Source organism: Solanum tuberosum, unplaced genomic scaffold (genome assembly GCF_000226075.1).
Source record: "Solanum tuberosum cultivar DM 1-3 516 R44 unplaced genomic scaffold, SolTub_3.0 scf00068, whole genome shotgun sequence".
In the NCBI taxonomy this organism is placed as follows: Eukaryota; Viridiplantae; Streptophyta; class Magnoliopsida; order Solanales; family Solanaceae; genus Solanum; species Solanum tuberosum.
In genome coordinates this window covers 1,443,038-1,466,065 of record NW_006238994.1, presented here as the reverse complement: position 1 = coordinate 1,466,065, position 23,028 = coordinate 1,443,038, and the positions used below count along the sequence as shown (strand labels likewise).

Sequence of the window (23,028 nt, the reverse complement as noted above, 5' to 3'; positions counted from 1 at the left end):
AAATCTGGGGTCGAATGGTTTATTAAAATAAGAAAATGCAAGAATAAAAAATAAAATTTTAAAAAAGAAAATTAAAAGTCAAAAAGTCATGAGCTCTGATTCATCTGATTGGACCACCTACCAACTGAAGCGGAGCTGGAAATAGGAGTTTGGAGTGCTAAATTTTAGAATAAAAGAGAAAAATATTACAAAACATGCGTCCTTTAAAGGAAAAAAAAAAGAGAGAAAGGTTTGAACTTACAACACTAGTATGAAAGACATTTTCACCTCCTTTTTTTATCATTGAGCTGTCAATCAATTTTGTTAGAGGGTTTACAAGTCACTAATTTTTCGTAGACCTTGTATTTGTATCAGAAAATTAAATAAATATTTATTGTTCAAAAAAAATATTTATTTAATTTTCTAATACAAATATAAAATCTATTAAAAAATTAGTAAGTTCGTCCGAACCCACGAAGCCCTACATCTGCCTGCCAAATTCACCAAGTTGGACCAATTTTTTAAATTTTAAACAAGTGGAACCTACATGTTTAATTGTTTATAATATTTTCACACTATTAATCCTTAAACTTATTAAAGTCTCTTTTTTCAGTATGTGTCAAAAAGATATCTCCAATCGTCTTTAGCCGTTTATTCTCACTGAAACATTTTAGTTTCTGTGGAAATAAATGAGGTATTTGAGTATTGACAAAGTAAAACAAAAATTGGTACTATATAATTATTTTTTAAAAAACTATAGCTTACTTTTAAATATATACTATACCCTGTAAAAAAAATTAAGACCACATGGGTGATTTGTACAATAGGAAACACACTTGAAAAAAATGAGAAAATATGTTTCACCAATTTTGTCAATTGGGCATAATTTTTACTTTATTTATCCCGTTAAATTGCTGACAAGTCTGAAATGGTTAAATGTGTACATAAAATCAACAAGCTTTTTTTTTTTTAAAAAAAAGAGAAATATTAAACATAATTAATTTCGGTATCAAAACATTGGGTTTTAATTATTTGTTAGCTTCCGGCTATTTTCAATTAATCTTAAATTCTAGTAAAAAGAACTTAATAATTTGTTTCAATTAATTTAACCGATTTTTTAAAAAAATCATTGATAAGCCAACCAACAACGAATTGAGAAAGTAAGATAAACAAAAAGATAAATAAAATGAAATAAAATAGAAAATGTAAATCACCAAATGATATGGTGTAGTGATAAAACTACTTCTTTCTTAATCAAATGTTTCAGATTTGAGTTTTGGGCATAGAAAAATCTTTGATATGGAGCGTTTCCCCCCAAATAGACTCTACGTAGCACAAATTTAAAATAGTCGAGCTCCAATATGAATACTGAATATTGAATAATTTTATTAATTTTAAAATAAAGACAGGTTTAATTCAAAGTGTAGGTTTAGAGGGTGAGGTGGAAAGTTAAGAGTGGTGCACTTTAACTTTCAAACATAGTTGACTATGCTTCATTATTTTAACATGCGCCGTACGCGCAATGCACCACTCTTGTTTCAATTCGTCCAATATTTTATTTATAGCACTCAACTTATATATTTTACACTTTTAGTCCCTCATGTTATTACATTTACAACCATATACATTTAGTTTATTTAAAAAGTACCATTGTAATATTTTTATTAGTGATTTGATAAACTTGAATACACCTCTACGTTATGGACTATAATATTGAAGTGTTCTAAAATCTCTTTATTTTAATAAATCGATTTTCATTGTGATACTTCGAATCCTCATTATTAATGAAATTAAAATGATCAATTTTATTTATTTTCGCAATAAATATAATCAAGGCGAAAATAAAGTTATTGATCTGTTTTCATGTATTCCGATGTATACCACATGTATACAACTCATTTTTGAACTTTTCGAGACCTGTAATCAATTTTCAGCCCTTCGTACACCTGTTTCGATGACCTGGCATTCAGTGTATTATGATATTTATTACGCAAATTCTAAGGAAGTGACATGATGAGAGTGAACCAAATCAATAGGGAATTGGTCATAAGATTTCACATGTCGTTAAAAAGTATTCAACTACCACATGACGATGTCCAACATTCACAATGTAGTCATACGGGAAAATTTGTGGGACAACCTCCTTGGTTCATAAGAATTATTATATTGTTTTAAAGGATAAATTATTAGTAATTTCAACTAAGCTTCCGTAAATGTTAAAATTGTTAGTTTTAAAAGGTATGAATGTAGAATGAAGAGTTATGTCTTTTATAAAGAGTTGTGACTTTTATGAAAACTTACGACTTTTATGAAGAGTTGTGACTTTTCTCAAGAGTTATGACATTGTTGAAAAGTTGCAACTTTTCTGTAAGGTTGCGACTTTTACGAAAGGTTACGAGTTTTGACTTTTCCAAAGGATTGTGACATTTCTGATAAGGCACGATAAATACTTGTTCAGACTACCCTTTGTTGTCTATAAATAAAGGGTTTCCTCTTATTTTTCAACAACGAATTTTCTGAACTTCAAAACTTCTTCTTTTCCACAAACAAATTCTAGTGTACTTTACTGTCATTGAGTGGTTCGCTGACACCGTGATTTTAGGTACCAGATACACCGGTGAGTAAGATCATTATATCTTGGGAGGATATATTCCATTAGCTTCGGGTACTTGAGGGAAATAATTTTCTTAAGGAAACACTATGAATTCAATAAGCTCGATTTTCTTTTCATGGTCTTTCTGATTACTAATTTTAAGTTTCTGATTTTGAAAAATATTCTTTAAACTTCGTTGTTTTTTACAAAGTTCTTCAAAGTTATTATTCTAAATATTTTTTTAATACAGATTAACAACAAAAATGTCATCCTTTAATGAATCAAAAGGAATCTCTGTTCCAATTAAATGCACAACCACAACCAAAAACCAAACGAACTCGAATTTTTTTAGTTGTCCCTAACTTCGTTAGTCGTTACTAAACCAACAAAAAAAGAGATAATTTTAGACAAGCAAAATAGTACAAGTATATTGCTTAAATGAGATTATATATATATTAGTACTATATGCTACATTTACGTTGTTCCCTTAGAAGAAAACACACGTGTGCATAAAAACTACTCCTATTAAATTACTTTCACATAAAAAATATTAATCATCTCAAGTTTCAACTGAGTTTCAGTAAACGTTAAAACAACATTCTTTAGTGACTCATAATTTTTTTTTGTGTCGTGTCACTTCTCGCTCTTCCACGTGCAAGTCATAACCATAAAAGAAAAATCTAATGAACTCAGAAATGTTAACCTAACAAACTCGGAAATATTAACTATCTCTAACTCCGTTAGTCGTTAAAAACAACATAAAAAAGAAAGAAGGTAAATTTTAGACAAACAACATTGTATAGGGTATTAATGTGACAATTACCTCAAAATACAAGGATGGATTGTACAAACTTTGTACCTTTTTAATATATCCCCTTGACCGATGCGTTCTACGCACTTTGCGTATTCAAGTCTCCTTCTCTTTCCTTTAACACAATTCACACCCCACCATAAAAGAAAGCATACATAGACCTACCCAAGTAAGCTAGCAGTTAAAACTCCGTTGACTAATAGCAAATTTCTCTCTCTTTCTAGGTGTGGAAGAGAAAAATCCCAAAATGGTTTAAATCTTTGAAGAAAAGGGTTCATTTTTCTCATCGGAAAATCTTCGCCGGCTGACATTTTGGAGCTGTTCCGGTGGACTATTGTGGTAATATGAACATCTTCTCAAATGGGGTTTTGAATCTGAGCTGTGTTGATGTATAAAGTTGTAATCTTGAAAAACCCCAATTTGGGTTCTTGGTGTGAATTGAAAAAGATTGGGTTTTTATATAGTTTGTGGGTTTGTTGTGATTTTGGTGTTTTTGCTTTGTGATATTTTTTTTGTTTGTGGAATTAGTATAGTTCTGTTGGAGATCTGTGCTTGAGGATGGTGATAAAGAGTTTTTTTTTTCCTGAAGATGAAAGTTTTTTGGTTGGGTTGTTTAAGCTTGAGTTTTTTTTAAAATTTTTTACTGAAGATTTGTTCCTTTTGTTTGCTGTTGCTTTTGTACCCTTGGTAAAATCAGGTTTTGATGGGTTTTTGTATGTTTGGTTTGATGCATTTAGAAGAGATGAATGAATTCTGGTTTTGATTAAAGTTGAATGAAACCTTTTTGACTTGTAGGAAATTGGCTTTGTGAGCTGACAATGAAGAGATTGAGGTCTAGTGATGATCTTGAATCATGCGGGGAGAAAGGTGTGTTGAAAGATTGGGCTAGAAGGGAGGAAGATCCGAGTTTGCATCGTTCATCTTCCAACAGGAGCTTTTATTACAAGTCTGAGAGTGGGAGAAAGGGATTATCTTCTTCGTCGTCTAGATATGATAGGTTTGAGGATGACCGTGAGAGTCTGAGACCGATAAAGAAGAGATCAGATTATGATTTGGACAACTATGATAGGCGGAAGAGTTACAATCGATACAGTCATAGTAATGATAAAGGGGTTCTAAGCTCTTCTCCAAGGGGTGGATATGGTGCTGAAAGGATTCATAGGTCAGAGAGTTTTTCTGGACCAAGGAGGGAAGTCCCAAAGGGGTTCAGATCAGAGAGGGATAGGTCCAGGCGAGAGGGGAGTGTGTCATCATGGCGCAGGTTTGGTGGCGTGAAAGATAGTGATGAAGGTGCGAGGAGTGGTGGGGATTCAGCAAGAGGAAGTAGAGTAGAATCAGAAGATATTGACAAGGCAAAGTCACCCCCAGGATGGCGAGATGCAAAATCACCTGCTTGGTCAAAGGACTCTGGTAGTGAGCAATCAAGGAGTGTTGAAGTTAAGAAAAGTGAAGGCTTGCCAATGGAGAATGGTGGACATAGCAGTGAAATGGAAGAGGGGGAACTGGAGCCTGATCATCCATCTTCTGCCACTGAGCCTGCTGCTGAAGATGAAGCTTCTGGTGAGGTGAACCGCTCACAGATGGAGCATGAGAGTGAGCGTCAAGTTGATAGTAAGAGACAAGATGATGGGGTTAATTCTTTGTACGACCAGAAGGTTGAGCTCAGTAAAGTAAGTATTACTGCTGAGCAGTCGGAAGAAACACAGTCAGATAATGTCCAAGACATTTTCAAGGACGGTGATGGTTTGTCTGATCACGGCACTTCAATGGGGCACAGTGGAATGGGAAATGGAACTGAGACTCTGATAGATCATGTTGGTGAAAAGAATGGGTCCACTAGGAAAAGCAATGGTTCTAGGGAAGAAGAAAAGAATGTAGATGCTGAGAAGTTACCACCTAAAAAGAGGGAACAAGGGGAGGAGAAAAACAGAGATGCTAAATCTAAGATAAATTGTATTGAGATCCATGAATTAAATAGGGAGCTTGTTGGGGAAGGTGGACCACCAGACTCTGTTTCTTCTGTTGCACATGAAGATGTATCACTAAGTGTCAAGGACAAGGGAAAATGTCTTGCTGTTTCGCCTGATAATATCACTACCCCTCCTGCAGATGGTTTGATGATGGATAACGAGCCAAGAGGCATTGTTCCTTGTGGAAACTCTGATATGGAAGGACCAAGTACGAGGGGCCTTGACTTGTTCTTGTCTGGTCCTGTCAAAAAACCTGAGAAAGCAGACAAATTTAGTAATTGCATGACCAAAGATGAAAAGTTTGGTCTGGAACCACTTGAGCTTTCTCTTAGCTTGCCAAATGTCCTGTTGCCTATTGGTGCACAGAATGAAGTCCAACCTCCTGGTTCTCCTAGTCAAGGAAGGAGTTTCCAATCCTTTGCCAGCTCATTTCACACAAATTCTGATGGCTTTACCATGTCTATGTCCTTTTCAGGGTCACAACACTTCACTCATAATCCTAGCTGCTCAATGACACATAATTCAGTTGATTATGAGCAATCTGTTAAAAGTCGCCCCCTCTTTCAAGGTGTCGATTGGCAAGCTCTCGCTTCAAATGAGCAGAAGAATAATGACATCCCAAATTGTCAAGGCATGTTATCAAATGGAACTGGTCTGTATCAGCAGTCTCAAGCATCTCAAGGAAATTCTAGTGGTCAAGCTGTAGCAAAACATCTCAGAGCTGCAGAGGAAAGCTCTAGATTACCTGCTGGGCTGGACAGGCAACTAAGTACTGGTAAAGCATCTCGTCATCCAAATGGAGCTAGATCTCCTACACAGAGTGTTGGGTCTCATGAAACTGGGTCAGAATACAATAAAGATAAGAAACAATTAACTAAAGCAAAAGATAGTAGCTTTTATAGGTTCGGTGGTTCTGATGGCAAAGAGCTCCAACTGCCTGTTGGGCCTGACTTCATCGAATCAGTAATCACAATCATGGTTTCTGAACCAATACATGTGACTGCCAGGAGGTTTAATGAGATCTCTGGGCAACAGTTGCTTTGTGTGAAAGAGGCACTCTGCGACATCATCACAAATCCTGGCAATCATTGGCAACTTAGTACTCTGCAAAAGGCACTGCAGAAGAGGTCTGACATCACTTTGGATACACTACTGAAATCCCACAGGAGTCAACTAGAGTTGTTGGTGGCTCTGAAAACTGGTCTCCAAGAATTTCTTCGGCCAAGTTATGATGTTTCTACATCTGACTTGGCGGACATATTTCTGAATTTAAGATGTAGAAATCTCACTTGTCGATCTCCGTTGCCTGTGGATGAATGTGAGTGCAAAGTATGCTCACAGAAGAATGGTTTCTGCAGTGCTTGCATGTGTCTTGTGTGTTCCAAGTTTGACATGGCATCTAATACGTGTAGCTGGGTTGGATGTGATGTATGTCTGCATTGGTGTCACGCTGATTGTGGGCTACGTGAATCTTACATCAGGAATGGACGTAGTGCTTCTGGTGCAAAGGGTTGTGTAGAGATGCAATTTCATTGCGTTGCCTGTAACCATCCATCTGAAATGTTCGGCTTTGTAAAAGAGGTTTTCCAAAACTTTGCAAAGGAATGGACGGCAGAAGCATTTTCCAAGGAGCTTGAATATGTGAAAAGAATTTTTTGTGCCAGCGAGGACATCAGAGGGAAACGCTTGCATGACATTGCTAATTATATGCTGTCAAAACTGGCAATTAAGGCTGACCTTCAAGAAGTTCAAAGTCAAATGATGCATTTCTTCCTGACAGGTGAGCTCTTGACAGTCTATCAGGTTTTGTTGATATTCCTTCTTTACTTAACAAATGATCTTTTTCTTATGTTGTATTGTTGATATTGAGTTGATGATGAATTCTCAGCTGGTAACTTTGTTGTTGAAGTCTTAAAGCTTATATTATGTTTCAAGTACTACATATCTTCCCATGATAGGATATAAATTGGTAAACTTGCAAGTTTTTGTTTGGAGCCCTTGATATTGATATGCATGGGAACCACATACTTGTGAGTTGTGACCAGTACATGGTGGCTTATTTACTGTCCTATTTGTCTGAAATCCGACATGCCCTATTGGTATTGATGCCTGGCGGGCATAATGAACTTTAGTGTCGAAGTGGCAATTGGTCTGGAGTTGTGAGATGCTATTTTTGTACATTCATTAGAGGCAGAAAGGATTTCCATAATTTTCTGAACAATCAGTGGGTCAAAACAAAAGAAATGGATAACATTCTCAAAAAAAACAAAAGAAATGGATAAAATGTATTGAAAGAAGAATATGATTGTGTCAGATGCCTTCTAAGCCCTCTAATCCCCCTCTTTTTCTTTCCTATCTTTAACCCACCCACCTCCTTCCTCCCTTAATCATCTTCTGTCTTATCCTACTTTACCATCTCTCTTGGCCTCACACGATTGAACCAAACCCTTGTAATGAGCTCCGTTTACGCATTCCTCGTTGCTAATTGGAAAATAAGGATTATAATGTACACCTTTGTAGTTGAGTTGAGGTCATAAGTTGGAGATTGCAAAATTCAAGTGAGGTTATATGTTATGCCGTGGAACTTGTCAGTTACAACTTACAAACTTGTTCGATGTAAGTTGAAACTTCTGGTTTATGTGGAACTTTAATCCTAATTTTATAGAATCTGATTAAATGGAATACCATGTCCGGAAATGTACCCATGTCTTTACTTACTAAGGAATAGAAATTGCGATAGTCTCATTTCTTGATGAAAAATGCTGAAATTACTGGTATGGCTTGTTTCACTTGTTTCCTCTCTTAACCATGGACACCCTTGGGTCTGTTGAGTTCTGTCAGTCCCAAGTCCTAATGTTAATGCTCAATTCGACATGGATGTTCACTTCATTTTAACTTGTGAATGCAGAGCCTGATTCAGTCAAATCTGACAATGCTCCAATTATTCAAGGAAAGGAGTTGTCAACAAAGAACCATGAAGGAAACAATGGTATTGCTCGGCCCAGCCAGGGAGCGATGTGGCTAAAATCAGTTAGTTCTGAGAAGGCTCCTCAAGTGGAAAAGCCTACAGGTTTGCCTTCAAGTTTTGATAGCCTCCGGAATGAAAAGCAGGCAATGAGCTTGAGTTTTCAGCCAAGTATGGAAAAGGGACCAGTATTTGATGAACTAGAGAGCATTGTTAGGATCAAACAGGCAGAAGCTAAAATGTTCCAAGCGCGAGCGGATGAAGCTAGGAGAGAGGCTGATGCTCTGAAACGCATTGGTGTAACTAAGAGTGAGAGAATTGAAGAAGAATATGTAACTAGAATCACAAAGTTGCGATTGGCTGAAGCTGAGGATATGCGGAAACAAAAGTTGCAAGAGCTGCAGTCTTTAGAAAGAGCTTATCAGGACTACTTCAATATGAAGATGAGAATGGAAAATAAGATCAAAGATCTCTTGTTGAAAATGGAAGCTACTAGAAGGAATCTCAGTTTGTGATTAATTAGTAGCACCTTGTTTAGGACAACCTTGTTTTTTTTTTCTTAAGCAGCATTTGCAAGGTTTGAAACACCTCAAGTATATTAACTTGTAGGTGTTCTTTAGTCTAGTATTCCTTGTATCCTGCTAACCAGATTCTGTACAGAGACCACCTTATGTCTTTATGTTACAGATGAACTCCAGTTATGCACAAGATGTGAAAACCAAGAAAATAGAGATTCAGTACTTGATCATCCAGATGAGTTATTTTCCAACTTCAGCAATGTGCCTTTTTTTTTGGTAGTGCTGTGTCATCCATTGTGGTGGGATGCATGTTGATAATTGTTTGGGCCACATCCTGGCCCTGGGAAATATTTACATAATTGTTGGTATCCTAGCATAACGAGTTCCTAGAATTACAAAATGATTGGATTATCAAAAACTGCATTCTTAATCTCCCTTCGTTGGCCATTACATCCGTCACTCTATTCTGCTCTTTGAACACATGGGTCAACCTTGGAGCTACCAGCTTCTGCATTAAGTACCTGCACTCAACAATCTGATTATTATATAGCTAGTGGTCATGTGCGTTGAGTCGGTATTGATTTCAAGGGGAGTTAGCTTATGCTCTACTGCAATGAGGAGGCCACTTCACTGTGCTTGGAGCTCTGCTCATATGGGATTAGTGAGACGGGTGTGCTCCATGAACCCAGTACCTAATGTGCAATGTTCCTGGATTGTGTATATTCTAGGGATTTCTAACTACCACTAGATCGTTCTGTGCACCAGGCAGAAAGTGCTACCGGGTGATTGATTCTTAACCATCAAACTTAAGTAGAAGAGGAAAAAGAAATTACTACTACAACACTTTTCCTTCCTCTTGGTCTTCCATAAGAGTGTCATTCTTATGTGAGTCGTCTTGTTTTTGGTTATTTAGAGATAGAATTTATGTGAGTAGTCTTTATTTATCAACTACGAAAATGGTTGAATATTTATTCTTTTTCCGTTACTCAAAATATGAAATTCTTAACTTTGAGACAAGTCAATACAATACATATGATTAATTAGCAAGGCAGTAAAATAGAAGAGCATGGCAATATGAGATGCAAAAATGAAGAGAAACAATAAACCATAGAAATTAACTAGTTAGTGCCTGCTGAAAGGAATTTTTGATTTGTTAGCAGCATTGAATCAAGTTTACAAGAAACCAACAAGCTCATTGGTTAAAAGGCCTAGAAATCAACTCATCAGTAACTAAAACAAAGATTTTACGGAACACTTCAATTTTTTTGAAATGAGCAACAGTAGCTAACAAACATCCTCTCTACTCCGAATCTCCATCAGAATCAGTATCAGAAAGTTCAACATCATCATCAGAAAGTTCAATATCATCGTTATCCTCTTCAGAATCAGAATCACTGATAACATATGTCGTCTTCGTTCGATTCGCCCTTTGTGGTCTAGCTTTTGGAGCGACAACAACTTCACTGACTTCCTCCTCTAGACTGCCCAGGGAAGGAATAGGAGGACTTACTTCACTTTCATGTGAAGTACTACTACTACTACTTGTGTTCCTTCCCATAACAGCTCCACTTTTTTTGTTAAATGGAGATTCCCTCATTTTCCTCACTTTTCGATCAGGTGAGACACCAGCATCCTCTGCAGGCTTCAGAACTTGAGTTATGAGTCTCTGACCAACACTTTGTGATTGCTTATTAGCTGGTGCTCTCTTCTTAGGGGGTTTAGGTGCTGCTGCTGCCTTTGCAGCTGCTGGTTTCCTCCCACCTTTCTTTTTCCCTCCCACAGCTACTTCTGGCGCAAACTCATTATCATCACTAATTTCAATCTCATCCTCACCTTCAGAAACATCTGGAGTGGATGGCAGAGCCTTCTTTTGTGCAGCAGCTCTTTTAGCAGGTGCTTTCGTCTGAGCTTTTGGCGCTTCAGTCTCCGTGACTGCAGGGAAATGGTCATTAGTTCTAGAGGACAAAATATAATCGTGAAAATAGTCTACCTCCCATAATATATTGCAGCACATTTCACTTACCTTCTGATCGATCTGGAGAAGAGTTAAGGTTGTAAGCTGCAAGTCTATCTTTCAACGCTAGCACTTCATCCTCTTCTTCTTCATCTTCTACAACTACAGGTTTTGCCTGCTGCTGATAATAGGTATTGAAATTTAATGTATCAGCAGATGACTATGATAATAAAGAAAAGAATATCCTTGTTGAAACAGAAGAATCCACACCTTTGCAGGAGCTTTCTTTGAACCTCCTCCTCTGCCTTTTGGCTTCGCAACCTCAGTAACATTGGCTAGAGAAAAGATAAGAAAACCCAATTCAGTACATCAATAATCCATTAAGAGTACAGCAAAAGCCATGAAAATTAGATACTGACCTGTTTCCGCCATAGAACCAACCGACACATCCATTGGTTCAGCAGTAGACTCTACTACAGCAGCCTTCTTAGTAGTTTTTCGGGGTTTAGGCTTAGGTGCTTTTCCAGCTGCATTCATCACCTTCTTCTTTAGCTTCTCTCTAGCTTCCTCAGTTTGGATATCAAGTTTATCTTGTTCCTGAAGTATATAAGCAAAAGCGTTTATTAAGATGAGTAAGGAAAGGCATACTAAAAAGTTGGATAGAAGGAACTTTCAGTGGCATACATCAAGCTGTTTGTCAAGGACATCAAGATCTTTCATCCATAAATCCTTTGGAGTTGCATTTCTCATATCTTCAACTTCAGCATTCAGTTTATCCCTGTCAGCACACAGTTCTTGAACCTTCTCAAGAGTCAATGTTCCTATTGCCATCGACAGCAAGTAGTCATAATCACTTGCCCTAACTCCCTTATTTGACTCCTCTGGACTCTCTTCGCTATCTTCTGCATCATCAGTTGAGTCTGCAACAACAGCTTCAACTGGCTTTTTCTTGGGGAAAGGAGTAAATCCTTTGTTCTTCAATTCAAGCAAGAGATCAGCTCTCTTCCTGTTGTTCACAATGATTTCGCCTTTCACAACTCCAAGGATGAATCTCACCTTGTTCTCAATTCTCAGCAACTCCAATTCGAGAATCTCCAATAGAGTTTTCTGCACAAGTTACAAGTATACGGTCAATGACCAGCATTCAGGAGGAAGAAATGTATTTCAGTTCGGTTATTTCATAGACTTGCCTTTCTTTTCTCATAATACTCGAGTCGTACATGGTAGAACTCCTCAAGAACTGCAATAAAAGAGTTTAAATGGTAAACGGCAACATCTATTTTCCACTAATCTAATGTAATTTTGTGTGAATTACGTACTCTCTTCTGGGGCATCATATTTCTTGATTTTCCCCTTGGAGTCGAAAAGGTGCATATTGCTGGTACTTATTGTAGTCGTCAGCTTAAATTTTTTCAGCAAACCCTCTTGCTGGGCCAATAGCAGATTCTCCTCAGACATGATCACTTCAAAACATACAGAGTTCTCATCACCATACGCTCTGACTTCCTGCAAGAAGAAGCTCCTTATTTCTTGTCTACATTGAAGTACTTTCCCAAAGAAAAATAATTAATCAGTGATAACTCAATGAACGTACCTTTATGAAAGCATCCTTGGACTTGTCAGTTGAGACTGTCATGGATTCCAAAAACTGCTTATAGTCCTCTGTCCACCTCCGAACTGGCAACTCAGAAATCCTAAGAGTCGTTTCGCTGAACTCTTCTATAATACCAGTGACAGTGTACGTTGCTCCAGTTTCTTTTGTTGCTGTTTTCTCTATTGTCCCTTTGAAACCTTTATACCATGGATCCATTGGCTCCATTAGCTCATCATTCAGTAAACGCCTTACATTAGCAACAAGGTCCCTTGGATTATAATTAGGAACGTATGAACTCCAACCTGTTCCTATACCTTCACTTCCATTCACAAGTACCATTGGAATGATAGGTATGTACCTAAGTGAAAAGGAAATCAACCGTTCAGCTATTTGCAATAGTTTGATTTTTCTTCACTAGATATGAAATAATTGTCTGTTACATTATACTTACCAAGTAGGTTCAATAGACTGCCCATCTTCATTCAAGTAATCAAGAACGGTATCATCATCCTTAGGAAACAGAAATCTTGCGATTGGTGAAAGCCTAGTGTAAATGTACCTAGAACTTGCATGATCTTTGCCTCCCTGCAATTGAAGGTTTTCGGTAGATGAGTAAGTGAAAAGAAAAGGGATTGTGTGATATAAAAGTAAGATCCAAATAATGAAATTGTCTCTCACCATATTTCGAGTGCCAAATTGACCATTTGGTTGCAATAGATTTACATTATTGCTGCCAACATAGTCTTGTGCCATGCCAATGATGGTGCTGCTAAGACTCTGCTCACCATGATGATAAGCTGAGTGCTCAGAGACATAACCAGAAAATTGGGAAACTTTTGCTTCCTTAACAAAATTCCTCTTAAATGCACAGAACAGAATCTTCCTTTGACCCGGTTTCAAACCATCAAGCATTGAAGGAATAGACCTTTGAAGGTCAGCCATTGAAAACAGAATAAGCTCTTTGTTAACAAATTCGGTGTATGAGATGTACTTTTCTTTCTGGTCTAGATGGGTACCGGGCTGCAGAGTACAAGAAAAATAGAGATTGAGAGTCAAATCGTGAAATTTTGGATGTATCACAAACAATACTAGGATAAAAATATAATTGTTTCCAACCTCAAATTGTCTAAGCCAATTCTTCCTTGCTTCTATCTTCTTCTTACTGAAAGCAAGTTCTATTGATTCCCCATCTTGGTTATCTGCCCAGATAAAATCTTTCCTGTGTTTCTGAAGATCTTGGAAGTACTCTTTTCCTTCCTTTGAAGTACTTGTTCCCAACCCCTATCAAGGCATTTAAGAGAACAATTAGCAGAAAGCCACATCTGATGGTTTCATGAAATGTTTGATAGACAAACCTTATAGTACTTGATAGACCAACCACTTGAAGTAGCACCCAAACTCCTTCTCCATGCCTCATACTCAGGCATGGTATAAAATGCCAGTATCCTCCCACTTTTATGAGTAGCCTGCAAAAGAACAATGTTCAGACTATTGTACTTGCTGAAATCTTTTGGACCTGATTGATGTACTTTGTCTGTTTAAAGAAAAGGTATAAATTTCACCTTCACAATTGGTGTGATAAACTCCACTAAGAAAGATGGAACTTTCAGCAAGGACGGCCAAAAAGTGTGGATGAAATTAATTAAGAGACCCTTGATATGCGAACCATCATGATCCTGCACAAGTACAAAAATATAGTTCAATCAAGTGAATAGAAAAACCACAAACCATTCAACATATGCAAATATTGCCGAAGAAAGGGCACCTGATCAGTCATAATCATTAAATGACCATATCTGAGTGATTTGACACTCTCATATTCTTTGCCTGTCTGAAGTCCAAGAATCTTCTTGATAGATTCAATTTCTTTATTTTCTGAAACCTGTTTATGACTTGCTTCCCTTACATTTAGCAGCTTACCCCTCAAAGGGAACACACCATAGTGATCTCTCCCAACAACAGATATTCCAGCCATCTGTGAAACAGCTCAGTTCCCTTAGAAACATATCAAAGGTGGTATTGAACATAATGAGGTTAAAGAAAGTCAAAAAGATAGCATACAGCTAGAGCCTTGGCTGAGTCTCCTTCAGTCAAAATCAATGTGCATTTATCAGAATTCCTCCCTCCTGCATCATTAGCATCTTCTAGCTTTTCCACCTTGACCTTATCAGATTTTTTTCCATCAGTCTTCTTAAGGTCTTTGCTATTTTTAAAGTCTGCCCAGGAGAGAAGAGAGTCGACAATGCCAATATTCTTCTCAACTGCAGTAATATCAGAATATTAATAATCCAAACCACATACTTCATATAACAAATAGCATAATTGGTCTTCGCAAGCATCAAAGGAACAAATCTGTAGTTGAACTAACATACCTTTCTTCAGAAAATCTGGTTGAAGTTCACATTTTGAACCGAAACTGCTCTGACGCAGGGTCAAGGTTTCTTTAGTTTGTGAATCAAACGCAGGATTGTCAATGAGAGCATTAACAAACATCCATAAATGGTTCTTCACTGCGTGGGCTTTGATGTTAGCATTTTTGTTCTTCCTGTTCACTACACCCATTATGTGGTTTGCTATTTGGTTGGCCACATAATCAACGTGAGTTCCACCCTTAATAGTCGCAATGCTGTTCACAAAACTGACCTGCCCAAATCATCATGCTAGACCATGTTAGTTTAAGAGCTAAATAAATATTTCATAGATTACCACAATAGTTGTCTCAAACAGCTTGTCATCAGTACCTGTTGAAATTGTCCTTCACTCAGACTTACACATATCTCCCACCTTAATACTCCGTTTGCGTCATTAACTTTTAGGAACTCCCTGCAAAATTAGTGAATGTTAGCATACATTTCAAAGTAAAATACTTGAGAACGAAGTACAGATTAGAAAATAGAAATTTTTGACAATATACCTTTTCACATCATTAGAATCTAAGAAAAGCTTGCAATACTCTTCAAATGATTTGACGGGAATGCGCTGTTCATTGAGTTTCACCTTCACAGTCTTTCCAAGGCATCCACCCAAATCAATTACTCTCTTTCTCATTAGTGCAACTACATCTGCTTCGAGCTCTTCCATGTTAAACTTTGCCAGGTCTGGCTTAAATGAAACTTTTGTCCAATTCTCACTTGCTTTGCATTTAGTTATAATTGGTTCACCCTTCTTTCCCATGTTGTTAGAGAAAACCTTCATTGACAGAACACAAAAATTCATTTGTTTAGTAACAGCACTCAACCGACAATCAGCTACCAGAAAGATCCATTAATTTAGTGCATCCTCATTGGCAAAGGTAAGAAAAGCTTAATCGAAAATCCCAAATTTCCAGTACCTAACTAAGAAGATCTTCAGCCAGCTCCAAGGATTACAAGTACAGATGTAAATTCTATCATCCTACTCTAATAATTGTCAGTACTTATTTAAGATCTCCGTCATAAAAAATATGCACCCAGCACACTGCTTCTAATTAAGTGTTGCGCGTATCAGAAACTAAAATCTCACAATGATTAAAGATTTAACACAGTATCCTTCAACATTTTCCACAATATTACGAAATAAAAACAACCATTACGATACTACTGAAAAGAAATCGCAAAAAAAAAATGTGAGAAATACCTGCTTATACTTCTTCTGCCGCTTTCCATCAGCAGTTTCAATGATAAATTCAGTAGAAAAGATATTCGTAAGCTTAGCGCCATATCCATTTCTTCCACCAGTGGTTTTCTTCTCAGCATCATCATAGTTACTACTAGTCAACAAATGCCCAAAAATCAATTCCGGCACATACACACCTTCCTCCTGATGGATCTCGACAGGAATACCATCACCGTTGTTATAAACACTAACTAAATTCTGTTCAGGATCTATCACCACTTCCAGCGCGTCCATTTTAGGATCTCTCTGTTTATTATCAGCTGCATTGACTAAGATCTCGTCGAAGATCTTGTACAGACCAGGCACGTAAGTGACTGGGCGATGAACCATGGCGTCATTCTCCCATACCCATAGAGTTTGAGTGTGTTTTTCAACAGATCCGATGTAAGTATCTGGACGGAGAAGGATGTGTTCAAGCTGGGTCTTCTTCTGGTAGGTTTGTTCAATGGTTTTTCCGTTTGCATTTGAAATGTTGGCGTTGCTACTTGATTGTAACGGGAGCTTTTTGGTTGCCATTTTTCCGGCAGTGGCGGAGGAGGAGAGACACAGAGATGGTGTCTTTTGGAGGAATTTGGGAAATGAGAAAAATGTTGAGAGTGGAAGTTAGGGTTTATAGTACCAAAATAGGCGCTTTAACGGTAAAGTTAGGGGATTTAAAATTTGAAATTTGAATTCTGAATTGGAGGGCTGAGATGCATTTTAGATATCTGACGGTGGTGGATTGTTTGATGACGTGCCTCTATGGCAGGTGTAATTTATACTAATATAATTAATAATTTCTTTTTTCTTTTTTGGAAGTGAGGAGCCATTTTGTTTCAAGAGTTTACAAAACCAAAATTACCACTCTCTGTTTCAAAGTATGTAACACATTTTAAATTTTGAGATTTAAATGTGTTTAATTTTTATAGTAAATTTTTCATATATCTTTAAAATATTTTAAATTTTCAATTATTGTGACTTATAATATTTTTTACGTAATTTACAAATATATAAATTTTAGTTTAAAAAATTTCAAGTTTTCATGAGAAAATTCTCGGTCAAACTTAAATTGTTTGACTCTCGAAATTGAGACAGAGGGAGTAGTTTTCTTTTTGTGAGTTCGATTTCTTTTTTGGAAGCTTTTAAAATAGAATTTGGAAATTTTTAAAAGAAATTTACTACGTACTTTTTTCGCAAAATGTCTTTTTATATGTATATTCCTATTTAGTTCTCTTTATTTTGGAAGTCGATTTTATCCAGGATTGTAAATCTCAATTTTGTATTTGAAGAGCAAAATTCGTATTCTCTACCTCTAAATTAGACTAATTAAATTCCTTTATTGATATCGATTATCGACTAATGGCATCACACAACATACATGATAAGATGTCTTATCTACAATGAGATGATTCACTTTCTATAAACAATGAATGGAACTTAATAGACTTAAGTCATCTGCGGCCCCTTAAAGTTGTCCGCATAACTCACTTAGACACCTCAACTAGGACTAGTACCTATTGAACACTTCTTTTGCCTTAGCTGGTGCCCGTATCTGATCTTTTGGTGCTGGTTGTTCTGTTGCTTCTAACTGGGACAAATCTGTCGATGACTGTGTCTAAGAAACTGAAATATGCTCGTCTCCATGGCTTTCGAACGAGCAAGATATAGTAAGGAACAAGAATACCTGTAATAAATCCCAATCCAACACTAAGATAAAACCATTTATCAGGAAATTCATCACTGCTGTCATTCTCTAGTACTGTTCTATTGTCCGAGTTTCCATTTTGACATAGTACTACAAGTGGAGCTCCACAAAGATGGGGATTCCCCTCAAACGCGGACACTGTAAAAGTTGTCATCTGCCCCTTATAAGGAACCATACCGGATAAGTTGTTGTTTGAGAAGTTAATATAGCTCAAGAATGACATTGATTCCATGCTTGATGGGATGACACCAGACAGTGTATTACTCGAGAGATCAAGCGATGCTAACTGATGTAAGCTTGAAATGTTTTCTGGTATTTTTCCACTGATTTGGTTTCCAGACAAGTTCAGAACTATGAGGCCATGCAAGTTTGTCAATTCCACAGGAAATGCTCCGTTGAGGTTGTTTCTCGACAAGTCTATTGAGGTAAGAAGTGATAGAGTCTTGGTGTACTTTTGGAACTGGTTTTTCAAATTCACTACCAAGCTTTCTTCATAGTAAATCCCTCTATACTTCCCATATAACAGATATTCATTCACTTTTTTCTCGTGTACCATGGCGTTCAGGTCTCCTATGCTTGTTGGAATGGCGCCAGTTATGTTGTTTTCTGCAAGATCAAGCACCTGCAATGAACTCAGTTTTGACATTCCTAGAGGAAGTTCTCCGGAAAATGAATTTGACCTTAATCTGAGGATTCTAAGATTTTGAAAACCATCAGATATCCATGAGGGGAACTTTCCGTATAGTCTGTTGTTGCCTAGATCAAGTGTCTCCAAACTAGATAAATTTTTCAAAGAAATGGGGACCCCTCCAGAGAATTTGTTGTCATTTAAGTGCAATGACTGAAGTTGAATCAATTGGCCCAAAGAACTTGGAACTGAGCCAGATAGATAATTGTTCCCAAGGTCTAAAGCTTTCAAGTAAGAACATTCCCCTATGCTTGAAGGGATACTTCCTGTTAGCTTATTGTTTGATAGATCAATGACTTGAACAAGAGTCATTTTTCCTATAGTAGCTGGTATTTCACCTGAAATTTCATTACTCGAAAGAGACAGAAATATCAAGTCTGACATGACTTCGGAAATATTCTGAGGGATGAGGCCTTGGAACATATTGTGTGAAAGATCAAGCAATTCAATTGAGACACTAGGTAATGGAATGGTTCCGTTAAATAGGTTTGAACTCAGATCAATATCTGCAAAGGGGAATACTGGCAATGGATTTGGTAAAGTACCACTTAACTGATTAAAAGAACAATTCAGCAGGGACAAATTAGAAGAAATGTCCCAAAACCAGCCTGGAATGGAATCTGAAATACTCGCATTTGAAATGTCTAGGAACTTGAGTTCTTTCTGAGACTTGAGCCAAGTAGGAAAAGAAGGACCTAAATGGCAAGACCCCATGTCAAGATTTCGAATCTGAAACGGAGGAATCCAGTTGGGATTAACATTCAAGGTCAAGGAGTTGGATGAAAGGTCAAGAATCTTTACTTTGTGGAGGTTCTTAAAATGAACTTCGGATAGAGTACCTGTGAGGAAATTAGAAGAAAGATCAAGAACAGACAATTCAGAAAGCTGTCCAAAACTCTCCGATAGAGTACCATTTAGCTGGTTTCCTGAAAGTCTCAAGTTGGTCAAGTTTTGAAGCTTTCCGAAAGAAGCTGGTATAGGGCCTTCAAAAAAGTTGGAAGCTAATCCAAGTTGTTGAAGACTTTTCAACTGACCCAACCATCCTGGTATTTTACCAACAAGTCGGTTGCTGCTCAGCTTTAAGTACATCAAATTAGGCAAAGGCCTCTTAGAATCACATTTCTCCATTCCTTCGAGTACTTCAGGTAGACTTCCTGTCAAGTTGTTTCCTGATAAATCAAAGTTGATTAAATTGCATAGTCCTCCAATAGTTGCTGGTATTCCACCTTCAATGTTGTTTAAAAAGAGATCGAAATGAGTCAGATAAGTCATATTCCCAATGGATCTAGGCAACTTTCCATGTAGTTTGTTTGAACCTAAATCGAGAACTTCTATCTGTTTCCAGCTTCCTCTAAATAACTCAAGGCAATTGGCACTAAGGTTCTTGTTTAGCTCAAGGTTCAAGTATCTTAACTTTGGAATCTCACTGATGCCAAGTGAAATTCTGCCTCTAAAACCAGAGTTGCTCAAGTCTATATATTCAAGACTGGTGATATTTACAAGCCAACTCGGGAACGTTGAGTTGAAACTATTGAAACTAAGATCAATAACAGCTAGTGAAGTGAAGTTGGCAGGAGTAAGATATGAAATGGAACCAGATAAGCCACAAGATGAAAGATGCAATTCTGTTAAATGTGGAAGCTGGTTTAGCATTTCCAACCAACTCGATCCTACCATAGAGAGCTCTACTTGGTTCATCCCAATATATTTTAAAGAAACAAGACCAGTTACCCACTGAAAATTTTCAACAGTCAATGCTGAGAACTCTGAAGAAACATCAAGATACTGCAAGTTAGTAAGGTTTCCCAAATCAGGATGTAATGTACCGAAAAAACCAGCTTTCGAAAGATTCAGATATTCCAAATTCTTCAAAGAACTAACAAATCTTGGAATTGGTATTCCACCAAATGTATTTAGACTCAAATCCAAGTATCTTAAAGATTGGATTTTTACCAAAGAAGGCCTAATCTCCCCACTCAAGTTCCAAAATCCATACCTGGTAACATCAGCAGAATCGACAGGAAATGGATTGTGAAGGTCTATTTTGATAACAGAACCAGTAGTATTACTGCACCCTATTCCTCTCCACTTACAACAGTCTCTTCCTTTCCACGACGAAAGCCGGTTCTCAGGATCATTCAGGCCATTCTTGAAATCAAGAAGTACTTCAAGATCACTAGCTGAACAACTTGTAGCAACATTTTGTCCCTTGCAAGCAAATTCTACCGCCATCAATTGCAAAATGACAACAAAAAGAATACACACTTGGAGCCTCTCCATCAAGTCCAAATCTTGAAAGTAGAATAATCACTACACCTTATTCTTCAAGAGGGGATTATAAGTTGGTTGAAAATAAATGATGTATTAGCAATTAGTACCTTACTATTACCAAAATGGTTGTCACTTTCCATCATTAGTTGAATAAAGTACAAATAAAGGGATAAGCAAAGTCAACTGGTCTCTATTATTATCATAAGATTTGGAAATGATTTTGTCATGTTTCCTTTGGCGTCAATCTTTTGTATTTTGTCGTTAGCTTTTGTTCTTTATATTATCAAGTTTTCAGAAGTCAGCAACACAACAATAAACAAAAACAGAAAATATAAAGGGAGAAGGTGTAGTGAACTTTCCAAGTTGACCATTACAGATAAATTCTGAATTGTTTAATGTTGAACATGTGGTTTTTATGTAAACATTTCAATTTTTATACAAAAAAATCCATTCTGCAAATTTCTTGGATCCTGGTAGAATGATTCTCCAAACTTGCAAAAGCATACAACAATGTAATTAGGGTCTGGAGAGGTTAGTTTGTTTGTAGATATTATCCCTGCCTTGTTTGTCCCTACCTTGCAAGGTAGAGAGATTGCTTCAAATAGATCTTCGGCTTAATTAAATAACAGGAGTGAGAAAAAAAAGACAAAATTCTAATACAAGATAGGATACAACATTTTGAAAAAGGATAACTAACCACAACAAAATAATACAATAATCCAAGAACAAGGAACAATAAACACTAACAAAAATCTAAGAAATAAGAAACTACAAGAGTAATACTATGACTACTAGTATGGAAGGATAAGTGAGACGACACAAAACTACCTACTAACATTCTAGCTAGGGATGTCAAATGGGCGGATTAGGTTGAAATTGGAGATAAATTGAGTTGAAATAGAAATTGGATTGAGTCCTCACCCGTCCAAGTTTACTTTGGACTCAAATGGGCAAATTGGATTGGGTCATGACCCGCCCAATTTGACTCGCTTAATCTCAATAATTTTAATAAATTGTTATTTAACTTTAAGAACCACAATTTTAATTTGAACTCAAGAAAATAAAATAAAAAAGTTACAAATTGATAGACAAATCCTATAAGATATAAAATAGATAGTATTTCATATCTTCAATATAGGAACATACATTACATCAATGCAAATAAAGAGACTTAAAACGGGTTGAAATTGAGGATGAAATTGAGCTCAATTGAAGATTCCTTTAAAATGGGTTAAGACTTCAGTGAGTTGAATCGAACTTAATTCAAATTATCTCAAGTCCAACCCATAAAATTCTGAGCGGGTTACCTACATTTGGGCTCATTTTAACACCTCTAATTCTACCCCAATTTGTGTCCTCCAATAATCTCTTATATAAGGTCATGCCCTCGATAACTTGAAGTTGTGCCATATTTTGTCTAATCACCTCTCTCATGTTACTTCTTCTGCCTACCTCTACTTCCCCTGAAACCATTTATAGTCAACCTCTCACACCTTCACACTAATACATCTTCTCTTATTCACATGCATGAGCCATCACATCCTCATATCATATATTTTGTCCTCCAACATCGTCACTTACACCTTGTGTTAAATATCATCAAACTTGTAATAGAATATGAACCAAAAGTATTTACATACTACAATTCCAAGTTCGTTACAAACTTTAGTAGTTTATTAGTTGTATCTAATCGAATAACGGCTTATTGATATTGTGTCTATGTAATGATTGGATAGAAATTAGTGTTGCCCCCTCCTATTCGATGTCAGATGACCGCACCCCACAAGAACCCATGACCCAACCTTCCTTTTGTTCTTCCTTGAATTTGCCTCCACGAATGCACCACTTAGGAGCTAGGAGTATTCAGCCTTGCATGGTCCTTGTTGATTCACATGAAATTTCATGTACCACATGCTCCTATCAATCATTAGGATTATTAATTATTAATTAAAAATAAAGATTGTGAGTATTGAAAAGAAGCTCTGAATAGGGGGGAAACACTTCAGTATCATATATTACTATAAGTGGGAAGCTCCAAAGTAAAAAGTTGAATTACCATTTTGCTCCTTTACTAAATTAAAATTTGATTAATTATTTAATTAAATACAAATATTTTAATCACATAATGGTAGAATTTGAAGTTCATAAGCCCTTTAATAATTAAATTGTTATTTTCTTGATAAATGAGTACATTGATATTGCTTTTAATCATAATCATAAATCTCATAACAGAAGAATTTGAAAAGTTATGATTGATAAAACAATGTAATCGACATTTTTCCTTCTAAATAGACTCTACTGTTTAATATTGAAGTAAAGAATTTGAAGAGGTGTCATCATATATCAT

The 23,028-nt window shown here is 36.6% G+C and overlaps 3 protein-coding genes across 5 annotated transcripts; 1 reads left to right on the top strand and 2 right to left on the bottom strand.

Annotated features, from left to right (window-relative positions):
• Positions 1 to 3,469: 3,469 nt before the first annotated feature.
• Positions 3,470 to 9,092, top strand: LOC102583708 (protein OBERON 4). Its single transcript, XM_006345366.2, has 3 exons — positions 3,470 to 3,722; positions 4,179 to 7,133; positions 8,262 to 9,092. The coding sequence occupies exons 2-3, from the start codon at positions 4,202 to 4,204 to the stop codon at positions 8,831 to 8,833; spliced, it is 3,504 nt and encodes a 1,167-aa protein (XP_006345428.1). The 5' UTR covers positions 3,470 to 3,722; positions 4,179 to 4,201; the 3' UTR covers positions 8,834 to 9,092.
• An 847-nt stretch (positions 9,093 to 9,939) lies between these two features.
• On the bottom strand, positions 9,940 to 16,649 carry LOC102583378 (DNA topoisomerase 2). Of its 3 annotated transcripts, none has more exons than XM_015307860.1 (19): positions 16,000 to 16,649; positions 15,299 to 15,573; positions 15,126 to 15,207; positions 14,757 to 15,027; positions 14,446 to 14,645; positions 14,150 to 14,359; positions 13,947 to 14,060; positions 13,740 to 13,850; positions 13,501 to 13,665; positions 13,063 to 13,404; positions 12,836 to 12,969; positions 12,385 to 12,742; positions 12,110 to 12,296; positions 11,981 to 12,030; positions 11,475 to 11,897; positions 11,210 to 11,387; positions 11,061 to 11,125; positions 10,860 to 10,971; positions 9,940 to 10,768 (listed from the first exon to the last, which is right to left on the bottom strand). In XM_015307860.1, exons 1-19 carry the CDS (start codon positions 16,552 to 16,554, stop codon positions 10,137 to 10,139), a joined length of 4,464 nt encoding a protein of 1,487 aa, XP_015163346.1. In that variant the 5' UTR covers positions 16,555 to 16,649; the 3' UTR covers positions 9,940 to 10,136. The 3 variants fall into 3 exon arrangements, with proteins under 3 accessions (XP_015163346.1, XP_015163347.1, XP_006345427.1); XM_015307861.1 differs by having other exon boundaries at positions 10,860 to 10,968; XM_006345365.2 differs by having other exon boundaries at positions 10,860 to 10,965.
• A 902-nt stretch (positions 16,650 to 17,551) lies between these two features.
• Positions 17,552 to 20,756, bottom strand: LOC102581290 (LRR receptor-like serine/threonine-protein kinase FLS2). The gene has a single exon (XM_015307844.1). The coding sequence runs from the start codon at positions 20,688 to 20,690 to the stop codon at positions 17,553 to 17,555; it is 3,138 nt and encodes a 1,045-aa protein (XP_015163330.1). The 5' UTR covers positions 20,691 to 20,756; the 3' UTR covers position 17,552.
• Positions 20,757 to 23,028: the final 2,272 nt, after the last annotated feature.